The sequence below is a fragment of the Schistocerca piceifrons genome, chromosome X (genome assembly GCF_021461385.2).
Source record: "Schistocerca piceifrons isolate TAMUIC-IGC-003096 chromosome X, iqSchPice1.1, whole genome shotgun sequence".
In the NCBI taxonomy this organism is placed as follows: Eukaryota; Metazoa; Arthropoda; class Insecta; order Orthoptera; family Acrididae; genus Schistocerca; species Schistocerca piceifrons.
The window spans coordinates 598,543,914-598,563,666 of NC_060149.1; the positions used below are offsets into that span (position 1 = coordinate 598,543,914).

At 39.1% G+C, this 19,753-nt stretch overlaps 1 protein-coding gene across 4 annotated transcripts in view; it reads left to right on the forward strand.

Annotated features, from left to right (window-relative positions):
* The window catches only part of LOC124721759 (flavin-containing monooxygenase FMO GS-OX5-like), a 224,117-nt gene extending 208,281 nt beyond the window's left edge, over nucleotides 1-15,836 (forward strand). For all 4 annotated transcript variants that reach the window (XM_047246863.1, XM_047246861.1, XM_047246860.1 and 1 more), the window contains exon 8: nucleotides 15,407-15,836. In XM_047246863.1, coding sequence (XP_047102819.1) covers nucleotides 15,407-15,706 — 300 coding nt within the window. In that variant the 3' untranslated portion in view covers nucleotides 15,707-15,836. The remainder of the gene's footprint in view (nucleotides 1-15,406) is intronic.
* Nucleotides 15,837-19,753: the final 3,917 nt, after the last annotated feature.

The window sequence follows — 19,753 nt, forward strand, 5'->3', positions numbered from 1 at the left end:
TTAAAACAATATTTTTCTGGTTATTGGAAGATGGACTGAATTGTTGGTGCAGAGGAGTATACTGACTGTATCAGAAGAAGTCATCATTTCAAATGGAAAAGTGCGTTCTTCAGTAAACAGTGCTCCATTAAGGAAATTGTGAATAAAATGACTATATGAAGTCTTTTAAAAACAATTGAGTTTTTTAATCACAGATGAGTTTACATTTGTAGTTGTTCCTAAATATTCATGGTAAACAGCAGAAGCTTTGTCTTTCAGTGTTCTTGCTCTAGTTTGGTCACCTATTTCTTATGTAAATGGAACTATTAAATTTGTCTGGATATGTATAAACATATAATTAATTTCAGTATTACTGTGTGAACCACTCATGGAGAGATTATTTCAGTCTCACATTTTGTGTCAAAAGGGAGAGAACAGGATAGTTATTTGTCGGCATTTGTGGCTATGTCTTTGCTTGGGGAGCAGGACTACTGTGAAGAGCAGATAGTAGGCTATATTGCAATCCCTTACTTAAATGTCCATACATTATGAAGAATTCTAATATTTATTCTTACATTGTATGAACTATTTCATAGTTTAGACTACATTTAAACTAAATTGTAATAGAAAGTACATTATATTTGTGGATAAATAGTACTTACCTTGCAAAGTTGTGCTCAGTGTCAGGGCTGCTTCCTTTGCTCCCATGTAATCTATTGAAAATATTTTTTTCAGGGTTTTTCCAAATGACAAGTCACTGGAACATTATGCTGCTATTAACCATTTTCTTCTTTTATTTTTATTCTTGAAACACATTTTACAATTAAATAAATACCACTTCTTCAGAAGTTCATTGTGCAACTTTCTTGCACCATACAAAGAACATAGTGGGCCTGAGAGCAGCATGTACCAAACTCTGCAAATGCCAACCCCACTTTGCTGTTTATCTGACACTGTCTTAACAATATCTGATGCAACTCTATCACCACTCTGACTAACTCTGACATACTTGGCGCCAAAAATCATATATATGTTATGCACCCAGATTCCAGTACTTTCTCAAAAAGGAAACAGTCCAAATCAATGATAAAATGACTGTCTTAATTGAAATTGTTTTTCATTTTTAATTTATACATTGTTTTCTGAAAACAGTTATGTAAGTGATGAACTATAAGCTTAATGATTAATAAAGAGAGGTTGAAAATTTTGACAGTATGAGAAAAAGAAGGTTCCTGTTATTTTATAAAATTGATTTTACAATCAATAATAAAATTAATAAAATTGTAAATGGGCTGGCCGGAGTGGCCGTTCGGTTCTAGGCACTACAGTCTGGAACCGAGCGGCCGCTACGGTCGCAGGTTCGAATCCTGCCTCTGGCATGGATGTGTGTGATGTCCTTAGGTTAGTTAGATTTAATTAGTTCTAAGTTCTAGGTGACTGATGACCTCAGAAGTTAAGTCGCATAGTGCTCAGAGCCATTTGAACCAAAATTATAAATGAAGAAAGGTATATTGTTTGAAGACAGCAATGAAAAATATACATTATTGTATTAATTTAGACTTCATTTTGGTTCAAATACTTATAAAATTTTGAGTAATTGTTTTCAATGTATAAGAGCAGTATTATGAAATATGTCAATATAAACAATAAAAATATATTGACAGAATTTTTTTTGACAGTCAGAAACATCGAGACGTATCTATAGATGAGAAATATATAATTTGAGTAAGAGAATCAACCAAGTCTGACCACAATTTCTTTGGAATCAAATATTTTAGTTAACCTGGGAAAGTTCTAATTGAACTGGATTTAATATAAGACTCAGTGGAAAAATTTATCCCAGACCTGGAATCGCTCATGAACTCTATTTCCAATTATTTATCCACCTGATTTTATAGTTTCTGCAGTTATAAACAACAGAAAGCATAAAATACTTGGTTTCAGCCTTTTCAAATATTCATTCATTCATTTCCTTGAGGCTACTATATATTTTCATAGTAACCATTTATCTGCCTATAACATTGCATTCTATTCTAGTCCATCTGTCAATAAAGTACATTTTTGTGGACAATCTCTTTATTCAGTTCCTAATACCTAGCCTTAAAATACATTTATGAAATAAAAGTTGTGTTTGTTGATGTGTATTCTAAATTTAATTTTCCTTTACTCCTGTTTCTTTTATGAAGCATTTATTACGCTTTACTATTTCTGTATTTATCTTCCTTTCTATCTAGCCTATCTAGCCTATTTTGGTCATTTCACAATACATGAGACAACTGGATCAGTGCAGACTTCATTCGGTATGTCATAAGAAGATGGACTGAAATTAAATTAATTTTTCTGACAGAGTCACTTTCAGCAACAGAAGGAGCACTACTTAATCCAACATTATGCTCTAAAAGTTACTCCTCAGTAATTTGATGTGCATGTTCAGATTTCTTTGCCAAAACAATGCTATCAGAAGCCTCAATTCTTATCGAAATATGTATAAAAGAGCACAAAAGTAATCATAAAAACATATTATGAGCTTTTGAAAGTGTAGTGTGCTTTAGGTAGAAGAAATAAAATGATTGCTGCTGCAGAGGAGGATCATCCAAATGACCACCCAGCTCTTAGGCTTTGTGTAGGTAGCCGTCACTGTAATTATACATTATTCATACCTATGGTTTAGCCCATGACCCTATGTATAGAAATGGTTGGAATTTTTGTGCTGCTTTGGCACACAGGCCTGTAGGCTGAAGTTCAGCCATTGCATTGTCTCTAGTATCTTATGGTTCACAGAACTGCTCATGTAAAATATTGGCTACAGAAACATGCTCTTTGTACCACTAGTGTAGCTGCAACTTTGCAACATCACAGGAAATCTGTGGCAACTCTGATCATTCACTTACATCTGGATGTAATGCTGAATAATTGCTGAATAATTTGAAATATTGAGACTAATTATCATTTAAAATGGAACATTAAATGGATTTAATATTTTAAATCAAGGTAAATCATTTCACCATTTGCCACAACTACTGTTAACCACCTTGGCTGCTATTATGCTGATGAGGGAATATAATAAACAACAATATTTCCTTACCCTGGGGATAATTATTTGAATTTTGAATTTAATGCTATTTTAGTTGTTGTTTAGAATTTCACTGGAGGAGCAGTATACATTGGAAGGTATTTCTTTCTTCTTCTTCAATCAAGGTGCAGATACCTGGAAGAACAATAGTTATGAAATCTTAAGGAAACCTCTGAGTTATAGCTCTTCTTGTAACTTTGATTTAATACCTCATAGGAGTAGTTACAGGTGCCTGCTTTGGAAACACCAAGCCACTTCGCAAAAAAGTCTGAAAATACACAAAGGAGGTTTTCTCTGGCATTTAGCCACCAATAAACACAAGAAAAAATGTTAAAGGAAATAACATACTGATTAGTGTATTTTTCGTTATATCTGGACGAGTAAACCAAATGAAACTGTAGAACTGTGCATTTCTCCAAATCAGAAGTTTAGTTTCTGAATCAATAGTATAAATAATGATGGATGACAGTTTCAGAAACACCACAGCTCCATCTGTCAGTAAAAATGTAACTATTTTGGTAATATATGAGGCACTGAGAACCATAAGGGCCTAAAGTATACCATCATCGATTTTGAGATTGTGGCATTTGTTTATGCTCCTGATATCTGTTGCTCTTATGGTGAACCAGTTTTATCTATATCTGTAGCCCCACACTGCAGATGTGAACACTCACAAAAAGCTTTCCCATCGATTTCTTGGATATTCATTTCCATATAGGCCCAAAGCACACAGCATAATTTTGTTGCTCTGTGCTGCTGAGTTGTTATCAAGGGTTGACAACATAATTTAGTGCCTATATCACTTATGTAGTAGTAATATTTCATAATCGGAGGAGTACTGGCATTTTTATCTGAACCTCAGGCCTCAGAATGTGCTTAATGAAAATGATAATGAGGACCATGAAGTGTTGGAGAAGATCATAATCGTGTGTGTGTGTGTGTGTGTGTGTGTGTGTGTGTGTGTGTTTGGCCGCGCTGCATTTAGTATCTGTTCTTTATGTTCTGATTTTAGTTTCACATTAATTACAAACTTAATAACTGTCAAAAGATGTTATTGCCAATATCCTATATGTGGTAATGTTGTGAATTAACGTAAAAAATAAATATAATCTTAAATTTTAATTAATATTTCATAACATAAAGAGGGTAAATTATATTTTGTAGGTAGTATAAGACATTGAGATTTGATATTTGATTAAAAAGCAATTCAGACCTATGACTGTGATGATTTGTTGATAAATTAGATTTTCACAAACATCTACACTGATGAGGAAAAAATTTCAGTACAAAAAAAAAAAAAAAAAAAAAAAAAAAAAAAAAAAAAAAAAAAAAAAAAAGTTTACATAGAATTATGAAATTTCAGGAATATATTTGTCTAGGTAGGCCATTGCTATTGACCATTGTATCGACCCTCGTATTGTACAGGCTTTTGTTTGCTTGGTTGTAACAGCTCAGTGTCGGGTTAGACCGTCAGCGAGAGTGCACTGCTAGTTCCTGCTACTAATAAGGCGACTATGCAATTCACTTGTTACATGTTTTTACGAGCTTCTAACAGGAATGACTACAGTAATGGATAGTAACTGTGACTGTTGTGTGCAGATGCGAGCTGAGTTGGCAACCCTTCGCTCACAGCTCCAGGCGGCTTTGGCTTCTGTCACACGGACGTCACTGTGGGGGATCGAACGCGCGTGTGTGGGGGATGTTGAGCACGTCCCATGTGTCCCTCAATTGGTCCACTGCTGTGGCTGCCCCTGGTACTGCCTGCACTGAGGTTGACCCCTCACCCGTAGTCAAGTGGGAGATCATTCCAAAGTCTGGCAGGCAGTGAAAAACTTTCTGAGGGGCCGATTGTAGGGCCTCCACGGTTTGTTTGACGAACAGGTTTTGGGCATTATCTGTGGCTGACAATGTGTCTGGATGCAGTCGTCCATTCTATTCCAGAGGAAGCTTCTCAGCCCACAAGGTCTGGGCATTCACAGAGGGTGAGTTTGCTGGTAGTTGGGAGCTCCAACCCTAGGCGTGTAATGGGGCCCCTTAGGAACATGTCTGCCAAGGAGGGGAAGGAAGCCAGTGTGCACTCCTTCTGCATTCCGGGGGGAGTCATTCCGGATGTGGAAAGGGTCCTTCCAGATGCCATGAAGAGTACAGGGTGCAGCCAACTGCAGGTGGTGGCTCATGTTGGTACCAACGATGTGTGTTGCTTTGGATCGGAGCAGATTCTGTCTGGTTTCGGGTGGCTAGCGGAAATGGTAAAGACTGTCAGTCTTGCTTCTGAGATTAAGGTGGAGCTCACCATCTGCAGCATCGTCGATAGAACCGACTGTGATCCTTTGGTGCAGAGCTGAGTGGAGGGTCTGAATCAGAGGCTCAGGCAGTTCTGTGAAGATGTAGACTGCAGATTCCTTGACTTGCGCCATCAGGTGGTGGGTTTCTGTGTTCCGCTTAATAGGTCAGGAGTCCACTACACACAGGAGGTGGCTAATGGGTAGCGAGGGGTGGGGGGGGGGGGGGGGGGTGAAAGGGACTGGGTGGTTTTTTTAGGTTAGAGGGTCTCAGGGAACCACAGAAGGGACGTCCATCTAAGATTGGGTAGATAAAACACAGTAAGGTAGTTGTAGAAATGATTGGTATTGTAGTTGTAAATTGTCATAGCTGTGTTGGGAAAGAACAAGAGCTCCAAGCCCTAATAGAAAGCACAGCTCAAATAGTTGTAGTTAGAGAGAGCTGACTAAAGCCAGAAATAAGTTCAGCCAACATTGTTTCAAAGGATCTAACAGTGTTCAGAAAGGATAGATTAAATACAGTTGGTGGAGGAGTATTTATTGCTGTCAGAGGTAGTTTGCCTTGTAGTGAAATTGAAGTAGATAGTTCACGTGAAATAGCATGGGTAGAGGTTATACCTGACAATCAGAATAAACTAGTAATTGGATCGATTTACCGACCCCCCGACTCAGAAGATATAGTTGCTGAACAGTTCAAAGAAAACTTGAGTCTCATTTCAAATAAGTACCCTGCTCATACAATTATAGTCATTGGTGACTTCAATCTACCCTCGATATGCTGGATAAATTGTATGTTTAAAGCCGGTGGCAGGCATAAAATGTCATCTGAAATTGTACTGAATGCTTTCTCAGAAAATTATTTTGAACAATTACTTTATGAGCCCACTCAATGCATAAATGGTTGCGAAAGAATACTTGACCTTTTAGCAACAAATAATCCTGGACAAATAGTGAGTATTGTGACGAATAAAGGGATTAGCAACCACAAGGCAGTTGCTGCTAGTCTGAATACCGTAACACCTACAACCATCAAAAAGAAACACAAAGTATATATATTTAAAAAAAGCTGATAAAAATGCTCTTGATGCCTTTGTAAGAGACAGTCTTCACTCCATCCAATCTGATCACATAAGTGTAGAAAAGTTGTGGAATGTTTTCAAAGGGATAGTATCGACAGCAATTGAGAGATATATACCATGTAAATTAATAAGTGATGGTACTGATCCCCCATGGTACATGAAACGGGTCAGATCGTTGTTGCAGAAGCAATGAAAAAAGCGTGCCAAATTTAAAAGAACGCAAAATCCCCAAGATTGGCAAAGTTTTGCAGAAGTTTGAGATATGACACGTACTTCAATGCGAGATGCTTTTAATAATTTCCACAACGAAATTCTGTCTTGAACTCTGGCGTAAAACCCAAAGAGATTCTGGTCATACATAAAGCACCCCAGTGGCAAGACACAATAAATACCTACACGGCTGATAACAATGGTGAAGTCACTGATGACAGTGCCACTAAAGCAGAGTTATTAAACACGGTTTTCTGAAACTCCTTCACCAAAGAAGACAAAGTAAATATTTCTTAATTCCAATCAAGAACATCTGCCAAGATGAGAAACATAGAAGTAGATACCCTCGGTGTAACGAAGCAGCTTAAATCACTTAATAAAGGCAAGGCCTCTGGTCCAGATTGTATACCAGTCAGATTCCTCTCAGAGTATGCTGATAAAATAGCTCCATATTTAGCAACTATATACAATCACTTGCTCACAGAAAGATCTGTACCTTAAGACTGGGAAATTGCTCAAGTCACACCAATACCCAAAAAGGGAAGTAGGTGTAATCAGCTGAATTACAGGCCTATATCACTAACATTGATTTGCAGTAGGGTTTTGGAACACATACTGTATTCGAACATTATGAAGTACCTCAAAGAAAACGATTTATTGACACATAGCACTGATTCAGAAAATATTGTTCTTGTGAAACACAACTAGCTCTTTATACTCATGAAGTAATAAGTGCTATCGACAGGAGACGTCACATTGATTCCATATTTTTAGATTTCCTGAAGGCTTTCGACACCATTCCTCACAAGTGTCTTCTAACCAAACTGTGTGCCTATGGAGTATTGCCTCAGTTGTGTGACTGGATCCATGATTTCCTGTCAGAAAGGTCACAGTTTGTAGTAATAGACGGAAAGTCATTGAGTAAAACAGAAGTAATATTGGGCATTCCCCAAGAAAGTGTTATAGATCCTCTATTGTTCCTGATCTATATGAACGACATAGGAGACAATCTGAGTAGCCATCTTAGATTGTTTGCAGATGATGCTGTCATTTACCATCTTGTAAAGTCATCAGACAATCAAAACGACTGGCAAAATGATTTAGATAAGATATCTGTATGGTGCGAAAAGTGGCAATCGACCCTGAATAAAGAAAAGTGCGAAGTTATTCACATGAGTACTAAAAGCAATCAGCTAAATTTCGATTATGTGATAAGTCACACAAATCTGAGGGCTGTAAATTCAACTAAATACTTAAGGATTACAATTACAAATAACCTAAATTGGAACAATCACGTAGATAATATTGTGGGTAGAGCAAACCAAAGACTGCAATTCATTTGCAGAACACTTAGAAGGTGCAACAGCTCTACTAAAGAGACTGCTTACACCACACTTGTCTGCCCTATTCTGGAATATTTCTGTGCGGTGTGGAATCTGCTTCAGGTGGGACTGACGGATGACATCGAAAAAGTACAAAGAAGGGCAGCTCATTTTGTATTATCATGAAATAGTAGGGGCAATAGTGTCACAGACATGATACGTGAATTGGAGTGACAATCATTAAAACAAAGGCATTTTTTGTTGCAACAGGATCTTCTCATGAAATTTCAATCACCAGTTTTCTCCTCTGATTGTGAAAACATTCAGTTGGCACCCACCTACATAGGGAGAAATGATCATCATGATCAAATAAGAGAAATCAGGGCTCGCACAGAAAAATGTAAGTGCTAGTTTTTCCCATGTGCCATTTGAGAGTGAAATGGTAGAGAGACAGCTTGAAGGTGGTTCATTGAACCCTCTGCCAGGCGCTTCATTGTGAACAGCAGAGTAATCACATAGCTGTAGATGTAACACATGTAAGATATTAACATCACAGGGTAACGAGTTAATGTAAGTGTGAGATAAGTCACTGCAAATGTGAAATGCTGGTAAATTAATAACCAGCGTAACCACCAGAATGTTGAATGCAAACATGCAAATGTGCATGCATTGTGTTGTACAGGTGCCAGGTGTCAGTTTGGGGATGGAGTTCCATCGTGTTGTGCCTGAGTCAGTTAATACAGGGATGATTAATGCTGTTTGTGGATGACGCTGGAGTTGTCCCATATGTGCTTGATTGGAAACACATCTGGTGATGGAGCAAGCAAAGGCAACATGTCAACACTCTCTAGAGCATGTTGGGTTACAACAGTGGTATGTGGGTGAGCATTATCCTGTTGGAAAGCAGCCCTTGGACTGCTGTTCATGAATGATAGCACAGCAGGTCAAATCAGCAGCTTGATATACAAGTTTGCAGTCAGGGTGTGTGGGATAACCATGAGAGTGCTCCTGCTGTCATATGAAATCGCACCCTAGATCATAACTGCAGTTATAAGTCCAGCATGTCTAGCACACAGATAGGCTGGCTTCAAGTGCTTAACTGGCCTCCTCCTAACCAACACACAGATATCAGTGGCACCAAGGCAAACAGTTTTAATCAGAAGACACAATAGGCCTCCTCCATGCCCTCCAACGAGCTCTTGCTTGACACCACTGACATCGCAAATACCAGTGGTTTGAGGTCAGGGGAATGCACGCTACAGGGCATCTGGCTATGTTCCTGCCAAATCTTTCTGCAATATCACAGAAGGAACATCCAGCTTCTCTTATCCCTATTACATGAGCTCATTCAAACTCAGTGAGGTGTTGATAATGGCATCTTTGTTACCTTTAAAGCATTCTTGACTAAAAGCAACTCACGATGTCCAATCTCAAAGGTAATTAATGCACATGAGCATTACAGCACGTATTTAAACCAAACATGATTTGCATCCTCATAGTGGTGCTAGTAGCATCACTCTTATGCATCTGGTATGAAATTTTAATAGACACTAGCTTTCAGATGTAGAAACATGCCTACCAACTTCTATTTGTGTTCCAAAACTCCTGACTGGTGGTGTAATTTTTTTCCATCAGTGTATTTTTCTCAAAAATTTGTTTCTGTACTTTGGGCACCTATGGTTCTCAGAGCCTCATATGTTTTGATTGTTAGGAAAAAAGTCCTATGCCCATCTGTGGATTTTTAAAAAAGTGAATGCATTACTGCTGATAGTTTCAGATTGAAGGGTACATAGTTGTGTACAATTATAATGGCTTTCATGCAAAACAGGCATTTGCAGTTTATGTATTTACATTTTGTAGCCTTCTTTGTGCCATCTTAGCCACTTTTACAAAAAGATTTTGTCAGTCTCCTGTTGCCTGAGTTCTACTTCATTTTCTCAGATCTCAGCTTCCTTTCTCCAACTGCGATCACACTTCCCATTGTCTATTTTTTGATCATAGTCTGAAGTCTATTTTCTTTCTCTTTGATTTGCTTGGTTCTGTCTGTTTTGTTTTTTAAATCATCTTTTGTAATTTGTACTTCCCTCATATGTTCCTTGATTTCCACAATCCATCTACAGGCCGCACGGAGTGGTTGCACGGTTAGAGGTGCTATGTCACGGATTGCATGGCCATTCCTGCCACAGGTTTGATTCCTCCCTCAGGCATGGGTGTGCATGTTGTTCTTAGCATAAGTTAGTTTAAGTAGTGTGTGAATCTAGGGACCGATGACCTCAGCAGTTTGGGCCCTTAGGAATTCACATACATGTGAACATTTTTTTCCATCTAATGTTGCTCTAACTGTTCTCTAATTTCTGTTATTCTCCTGATGATTCAGTTTCCTGGTGTCTTATTAGATGTCTCAAGAATGAAATCCTTTTTTCCTGAGTGTGTTCATTATCGGTTCAATTTCCTAGTCTCCATTGATAGTATTCTTGGCATTTTTTGATTATAGACATTATGATTATTCTTCTTTCTATCATGAGTAGTCAGTCTGTTTCTGCTGTGTTAATTGTTGTGAACATGGTTTCACTTGAATATGTATTTCTGGTTAATAACTATTTTTGTAGTGTTTTAATTTTGTTGCTATCCAAAGAACATTTTCAGCCTGATTTTCTGCTATATTTTGTGTAGCAATTTAACTTCTTATTGGGTTTCCTGAATGTGTTTGGATAGAAGAACAAGGCTGTCAGTAAATCCCGAGCAGTTTGTTTGAAGGTCCGAGCAGGCACACAGGGGGAGGGGTTTATTAGTTATTGGGAGCTCCAATGTTAGGCGGGTGATGGAGCCCCTTAGGAAAATAGCGGAAAGGTCGGGGAAGAAGGCCAGTGTTCACTCTGTGTGCTTGCCGGGGGATCTCATCCGAGATGTGGAGGAGGCCCTGCCGGCGGCAATAGAGAGCACTGGGTGCACCCGACTGCAAATTGTTGCTCATGTCGGCACCAATGACTCCTGCCGTCTGGGTTCAGAGGTCATCCTCAGTTCGTACAGGCGGTTGGCGGAATTGGCGAAGGTGGAAAGCCTCGCTCGCAGGGTGGACTCTGAGCTAACTATTTGTAGTATTGTTCCCAGAACCGGTCGCGGTCCTCTGGTTTGGAGCCGAGTAGAAGACTTAAACCACAGGCTCAGACGATTCTGCGGAGATCTGGGGTGCAAATTTCTCAACCTCCGCTATCGGGTGGAGAAATGTAGGGTCCCCCTGAATAGGTCAGGCGTGCACTACACGCCGGAAGTGGCTACAAGGGTAGCGGAGTATGTGTGGAGGGCACATGTGGGTTTTTTAGGCTAGAGAATTCCCTCCCTAGGCTCGACAAGATGCCTCCTGAGACGCGGCAAGGTAGGAGCAGGAAAAATGCAACAGGGAATAACAATATTAATGTGCTAATAGTAAACTGCAGGAGCATCTATAGAAAGGTCCCAGAACTGCTCTCATTAATAAACGGTCGTAATGCCCATATAGTACTAGGGACAGAAAGTTGGCTGAAACCAGACGTAAACAGTAATGAAATCCTAAACTCAGATTGGAGTGTATACCGCAGAGACAGGCTGGACAGTGAAGGGGAAGGCGTGTTTATAGTGATAAGAAGTGCAATAGTATCAAAGGAAATTGACGGAGATCCGAAATGTGAAATAATTTGGTTGAAGATCACGGTTAAAGCAGGCTCAGACGTGGTAATTGGATGTCTCCTGATGATTCAGTTTCCTGGTGTCTTATTAGATGTCTCAAGAATGAAATCCTGGCTCAGCAGCTGTTGTGGCTGAGCACCTGAAGGATAATTTGGAAAATATTTCGAGTAGATTTCCCCACCATGTTATAGTTCTGGGTGGAGATTTTAATTTGCCTGATATAGACTGGGAGAATCAAACATTCATAATGGGTGGCAGGGACAAAGAATCCAATGAAATTTTTTTAAGTGCTTTATCTGAAAACTATCTTGAGCAGTTAAACAGAGAACTGACTCGTGGCGATAACATATTAGACCTCCTGGTGACAAACAGACCCGAACTATTTGAAACAGTTAACGCAGAACAGGGAATCAGCGATCATAAAGCGGTTACTGCATCGATGATTTCAGCTGTAAGTAGAGATATTAAGAAAGGTAGGAAGATATTTCTGTTTAGCAAAAGTGACGAAAAGCAGATTTCAGAGTACCTGATGGCTCAACAAAAAAGTTTTGTCTTCAGTACAGATAGTGTTGAGGATCAGTGGACAAAGTTCAAAACCATCGTACAATATGCGTTAGATGAGTATGTGCCAAGCAAGATCGTACGAGATGGAAAAGAGCCACCGTGGTACAACAGCCGAGTTAGAAAACTGCTGTGGAAGCAAAGGGAACTTCACAGCAAACATAAACATAGCCAAAGCCTTGCAGACAAACAAAAATTACATGAAGCGAAATGTAGTGTGAGGAGGACTATGCGAGAGGCATTCAATGAATTCGAAAGTAAAGATCTATGTACTGACTTGGCAGAAAATCCTAAAAAATTTTGGTCTTATGTCAAAGCGGTAGGTGGATCAAAACAAAATGTCCAGACACTCTGTGACCAAAATGGTACTGAAACAGAGGATGACAGACTACAGGCCGAAATACTAAATGTCTTTTTCCAAAGCTGTTTCACAGAGGAAGACTGCACTATAGTTCCTTCTCTAGACTGTCGCACAGATGACAAAATGGCAGATATCGAAATAGATGACAGAGGGATAGAGAAACCATTAAAATCGATGAAAAGAGGAAAGGCAGCTGGACCTGATGGGGTACCAGTTCAATTTTACACAGAGTACGCGAAGGAACTTGCCCCCCTTCTTGCAGCGATGTACCGTAGGTCTCTAGAAGAGCGTAGCATTCCAAAGGATTGGAAAAGGGCACAGGTCATCCCCGTTTTCAAGAAGGGACGTCGAACAGATGTACAGAACTATAGACCTATATCTCTAACGTCGATCAGTTGTAGAATTTTGGAACACATATTATGTATGAGTATAATGACTTTTCTGGAGACTAGAAATCTACTCTGTGGGAATCAGCATGGATTTCAAAAAAGACAGTCGTGTGAAACACGGCTCGCGCTATTCGTCCACGAGACTCAGAGGGTCATAGACACGGGTTCCCAGGTAGATGCCGTGTTTCTTGACTTCCGCAAGGCGTTCAATACAGTTCCCCACAGTCATTTAATGAACAAAGTAAGAGCATGTGGACTATCAGAACAATTGTGTGATTGGATTGAAGTGTTCCTAGATAACAGAACGCAGCATGCCATTCTCAATGGATAGAAGTCTTCCGAAGTAAGAGTGATTTCAGGTGTGCCGCAGGGGAGTGTCGTAGGACCGTTGCTATTCACAATATCATAAATGACCTTGTGGATGACATCAGAAGTTCACTGAGGCTTTTTGCGGATGATGCTGTGGTATATTGAGAGGTTGTAACAATGGAAAATTGTACTGAAATGCAGGAGGATCTGCAGCGAATTGATGCATGGTGCAGGGAATGGCAATTGAATCTCAATGTAGACAAGTGTAATGTGTTGCGAATACATAGGAAGATAGATCACGTATCATTTAGCTACAAAATAGCAGGTCAGTAACTGGAAGCAGTTAATTCCATAAATTATCTGGGAGTACGCATTAGGAGTGATTTAAAATGGAATGATCAGATAAAGTTAATCATTGGTAAAGCAGATGCTAGACTGAGATTCATTGGAAGAATCCTAAGGAAATGCAATCTGAAAACAAAGGAAGTACGTTACACTACGCTTGTTTGCCCACTGCTTGAATACTGCTCATCAGTGTGGGATCCGTACCAGATAGGGTTGATAGAAGAGGTAGAGAAGATCCAACAGAGAGCAGCACGCTTCGTTACAGGATCATTTAGTAATCACGAAAGCGTTACAGAAGATGATAGATAAACTCCAGTGGAAGACACTGCAGGAGAGATGCTCAGTAGCTCGGTACGGGCTTTTATTGAAGTTTCAAGAACGTACCTTCACCAAAGAGTGAAGCAGTATATTGATCCCTCCTATGTATATCTTGCGAAGAGACCATGAGGATAAAATTAGAGAGATTAGAGCCCACACAGAAGCATACTGACAATCCTTCTTTCCATGAACAATACGAGACTGGAATAGAAGGGAGAACCGATAGAGGTACTCAAGGTACCCTCCGCCACACACCGTCAGGTGGCTTGCGGAGTATGGATGTAGATGTAGATGTAGATCTTGTTTTTGTGTCTTTGAATTTTAGTGTTCTTAAGGTTAACCTTGTGCCATCCTGTAATTAAATATTTCAACACACAGGTGAACAGCTGTTGTAACATGCAGTCACCCAGTTGTACGCCTGTGGTTATGAGAAATGGTTTATAAAACTCTCCTCTTAAATTGACTTTAGATTTTGTGTGGGTTAAGGTGAGTTCTGCTTATGTGACTAAGTTTTAGAGGAACCCATTTTTAAGATGTTTAATGTCTTCTGTCTTCTTAAAATATACAAATGTTAGTGCTAGAGGCTTGTCATGTTTCTTGTAACATGCCATGACTAATTTTAAAATAATGATTTGTGCTTCACAGCTGCTCCAGAGGGTGAAGCCTGTCTGGTATTTACCTGATTCTCACTCTACTTGTTGTTTAATTATCCATGTAGAATGCTGGGAAAAATATTGCATGTGCTGTCCAAGAAAGATACCTTTGTAGTTACCTCAATTGCCCTTATCTCCTTATTGTGGAGAGAGTGGATTATGGCAGATATCCATCCAGTTTTTCTGTTACCTAAATTTTTATAGAGCCATGTGTAGGGATGTCCGAACCATGTCATGTTGATATTTACAGATGTCTGCAAAAGCTTGGGCTTCTCGACAATAATTGTAATTTTTCTGCCCCTTGAGTGTTGCTTCCACATGTACAGCTGTTGGGGGATGTGTGTGTGTTCATGTTTGGCTTGCATTGGGATGTTCATGTTAAATTTTAAAAGTTCCCTGTGTTAGTCAAGGCATTCATTTAATGCTTTTCTCATAATTCTAGCATATTCTTTATTAATATGTGCCATTTCGCCATTCTCACTTTTCAACTGTAACATGGGGCTGTGCTTTTGTAGTGGTCCTAGAAAGATTTTGTATTAAGCCTTTGGAATTAGTTTAATGGTGATGATCCCTAACCTAACCTAACCTAACCTAACCCTTGAGATGATCAGTTATTTCTTTTAAGATCTTTTGATTGGCCTGTTAATCTAGTGAAATTAAGTTTTAAAACGGTATAATTCTTCCAGTTTCTTACTTTTCATAATTTTAAAATAGATGATCACAACAGTGTAAAAATCTTAAAGGATGACGTAATGAACGACTACCTACGCTATATCAAATATTTATAACACAGTATAGTGATCCACATTATACTCTGTTATGCTAATTAATTTTTAGATATTTATTGTGAATTTTTCAGGTGAAATTTTGTATGAAAGTGCTTGATGGCACATTAAGATTGCCAACTCGTGCTGAAATGGAACGTGAAACTTCTGAAGATTTACAACTACGGTTATCATTGGGAATGCCAGAACGTTATCAGCACAAAATGGGTAACCTGCAATGGAATTATGTTGATAATTTATCTCAGTTGGCAAATGTTCCTCCTTTGCCTCAGTATTACAAACAAATTTATGAGAAGGTCAGTGAGCATAGAAAAACAAACATTTTAGGTTACAGGGAAGCCAATTACTCAACAGAAACTTGTGATAGAATATGATAGTAACCTTGAAAATGATTTACTTAACAAAAGTTAACACTTTATGTTAAATATACTGTTTAAATACCAACTTCCTTTTATGAATGAAATTATGTATATATTTTGCTTCATTAAAATTTCACAATTTTAAGTTCTGATCATTTGTCTAGTTACTTGTCTCTTCCTCAGATTTACTCATTTTTTCTCTATATCTGTGATTTTACATATATTTTCAAATGACATCAGCAGAATGTACCTATTAGTAGTTTAGAATTCACTCTCTTATTTATTTATTGGTTAGTTAGCCAGAACAGATTATGGCCTTCAGGCCTTCTTTTACATTGGCTCAAGAAGTACATGTGTCAAAATCTGTAACAAAAACTTCTCAGCTTCTACGGATACTTGTGGTCCAGTTATGAAATTTCATCATAATTACTAACACAAATAACCAACAACAGTCAATAATAATGTAGAATAATAATGATAGAAGACATTATGAATAATATGTTAATATGTTTATTTATTAGCCATTCAGCATGTTTGGCTTTGTCAAAATACATTTTACATATTCATAAAAGTATACTTGTTACTAATTTTTACATTATATATGATGCATTATACAGGGTAAGCACAAAGTCTTGCCCTGATTATAAAAATTTATAACAGAGTAACTGTGTGACATAATAAGTTACATTTGATGCCGTTACACAGGTTAGTGTTACTAGTTCTTTTAAGACCACTTACATTAGTAAACCTCAACTGTGTTCCCTTGGTAGCTCGGAGAATGTTGAGGTGGTATTCCAGTTCTCACCAGGTGTTTCGTAACGTGTTCTGTCACAGTACCCACAGCAGCTTGTATCCTAGCCTTCAGTTCATCGACGTCAGCAACTGGTGTGACGAAGACCCTGTCCTTGTTATAGCCCCAGAAAAAAAAGTCAAGAGGTATAATGTCTGGAGAGCAGGTTGGCCAGGGTGTTGGACTGTTCCTTCCAATCCACCGATACGGACATTACTCCCCTCTCCAGACATTACGCCCCTTGACTTTTTTTCTGGGGCTATATCAAGGACAGAGTCTTCGTCACACCAGTTGCTGATGTTGATGAACTGAAGGCTAGGATACAAGCTGCTGTGGGTATTGAGACAGAACACACGTTACGAAACACCAGGCGGGAACTGGAATACCACATTAACATTCTCCAAGCTACCAAGGGAGCACATGTTGAGAGAGGGCATGATAGTCTCCACACCTGCCTGCAGATAGCCAGTATAATTGGTTTTAGGCAGGAGTAATATGGTAAAAAAACAAATGTTGCAAATGTGGCTCTGTGTCAGTACTATGCAGGTGACCACATAGTGCATGAAAGAGCGTGTGGAATGTAACTTCACCATTAAGCATAGTGCAGTTCAAATAAATCCAACTACAAACTAATATGTCAAGAGCAACTGAGGTTGAGTGATCTTGATCAATAATGGGATGTTTCTTTTAGCCTCCCCCTCTCCCCACCCCCAGTTATGACACATCACTTGTAAAATCATTCAAAGGTAGCCTGAACTCAATAGTACAGAAATACCATGTGCATTTATGAATAGTAGGGGGTGACTTCATCTACTCACTACCAACTGAGAAAACTATGTATCCATTACCAACCATACAGACTAAGAGTATTGCAAAGTAATACTGAATAGTTTGTCAGACAGCTGCCTCAAACAACTAGACCAACAGTTCACATGCAAGAGAAGGACACCTAAAAAGCAAAAAGAGTATTTGTGTTGGCTGAATGGATATACAGTCCCTAACAACAAACTTTAGTTACAAACTGAGAACATTTAGTTCAAATTTTACAAATGAAGAATAGGTGTGGTTAAACCGTAAATATATTATAAACTGCAGACTAGATGGATACTTACCAAGTAGAGTAATGAAAGACAATAATGGCCCACTTTGGTTAAATGATATCATTCAGAGAATATTGTGAAAACATACACTATTTACATTCTTGTTGCAAAGGATATTTGTAACATAGCTATGTAAGCATACCCACATTTCAAAAATGCCCTTCTGTAGGAATGATCTTTGTAATTGACAATCCTGCTATGTTTCAGTTTCATTTTGAATGCCAAGTACTGAATGACAATATACATAAGGATCTTCACTCCACAATCAAACATTTAACCAGTGTTGAATTCAGTTATCACTTCAGAGGAAGTTGTGTCATCATACTGGTTGATTTTACAGTTTTTTATTATTTTAATCTTTATTAGAAGAGCAGAAATGTGTGACAAGTTTTCGTACAACAATGTGCAATGCAGAGTGGTTAGGGCTTGAACCATGATGTAGCAGCTTGTAGAATACTTTTGCAGAGGGTTGCTTCTGCCAAGATTACAGTGATTCATTGAAAATATGAGGGAATACCTCTCTTGGAAGAATGAACTTAAAAAAAAGAAAGAGACAGTCCAGAGGTATGCAAGAAGTAATGTGTGCTTTTAAAATGTATTTTAAAGCAAATTTTCAGAAGAATTATTCTACGAGGTGCATTCAAGTTCTAAGGCCTCCGATTTTTTTTCTCCAGACTGGAAAGAGATAGAAACATGTGCATTGTTTTAAAATGAGGCTGCGTTCATTGTCAATACATTCCAGAGATGGCAGCACTGTATGGAAGATGGAATTTTACCGCCAGTGGCGAGAATGAGAACTGTTTTGAATACTTAAAATGGTGACGTTTTCCTTACTTGAACAGTGTGCAATCATTCGTTTTCTTAATTTGCGTGCTGTGAAACCAATTGAAATTCATCGACAGTTGAAGGAGGCATGTGGTGATGGAGTTATGGATGTGTTGAAAGCGCGTTTGTGGGTGCGACAGTTTAATGAAGGCAGAACATCGTGTGACAACAAACCGAAACAACCTCGGGCTCGCACAAGCTGGTCTGACGACAAGATCGAGAAAGTGGAGAGAATTGTTTTGGGGGATTGCCGAATGACTGTTGAACAGATCGCCTCCAGAGTTGGCATTTCTGTGGGTTCTGTGCACACAATCTTGCATGACGACCTGAAAATGCAAAAAGTGTCATCCAGGTGGGTGCCACGAATGCTGACGGACGACCACATGGCTGCCCGTGTGGCATGTTGCCAAGCACTGTTGATGCGCAACGACAGCATGAATGGGACTTTCTTTTCGTCGGTTGTGACAATGGATGAGATGTGGATGCCATTTTTCAATCCAGAAACAAAGCGCCAGTCAGCTCAATGGAAGCACACAGATTCACCGCCACCAAAAAATTTTTGGGTAACCGCCAGTGCTGAAAAAATGATGGTGTCCATGTTCTGAGACAGCGAGGGCATAATCCTTACCCATTGTGTTCCAAAGGGCACTATGGTAACAGGTGCATCCTACGAAAATGTTTTGAAGAACAAATTCCTTCCTGCACTGCAACAACGTCTGGGAAGGGCTGCGCATGTGCTGTTTCACCAAGACAACGCACCCACACATCAAGCTAATGTTACGCAACAGTTTCTTCGTGATAACAACTTTGAAGTGATTCCTCATGCTCCCTACTCACCTGACCTGGCTCCTAGTGACTTTTGGTTTTTTCCAACAATGAAAGACACTCTCCATGGCCGCACATTCACCAGCCGTGCTGCTATTGCCTCAGCGATTTTCCATTGGTCAAAACAGACTCCTAAAGAAGCCTTCGCCACTGCCATGGAATCATGGCGTCAGTGTTGTGAAAAATGTGTACGTCTGCAGGGCAATTACGTCGAGAAGTAACGCCAGTTTCATCGATTTCCGGTGAGTAGTTAAGTAGAAAAAAATCGGGGGCCTCAGAACTTGAATGCACCTCGTATTATTCTTGCCATCAGCAGAAACATATAAAATATTAAGAGCAACCACATATAGAGTAAATAAAGAAATTACTTTACTATATAAGGAACAAGGCTCCACTGTTGCTCTGCAGCTGTACTGTGTCACCTGTCCAGATGCAGTAAGCCGCTCTGCATCACTGTTCAGATGTTCTTAGTTTCAAGGACACTTCTTCCATACGTTTAAGTAAACTGCAGCTATCTTATTT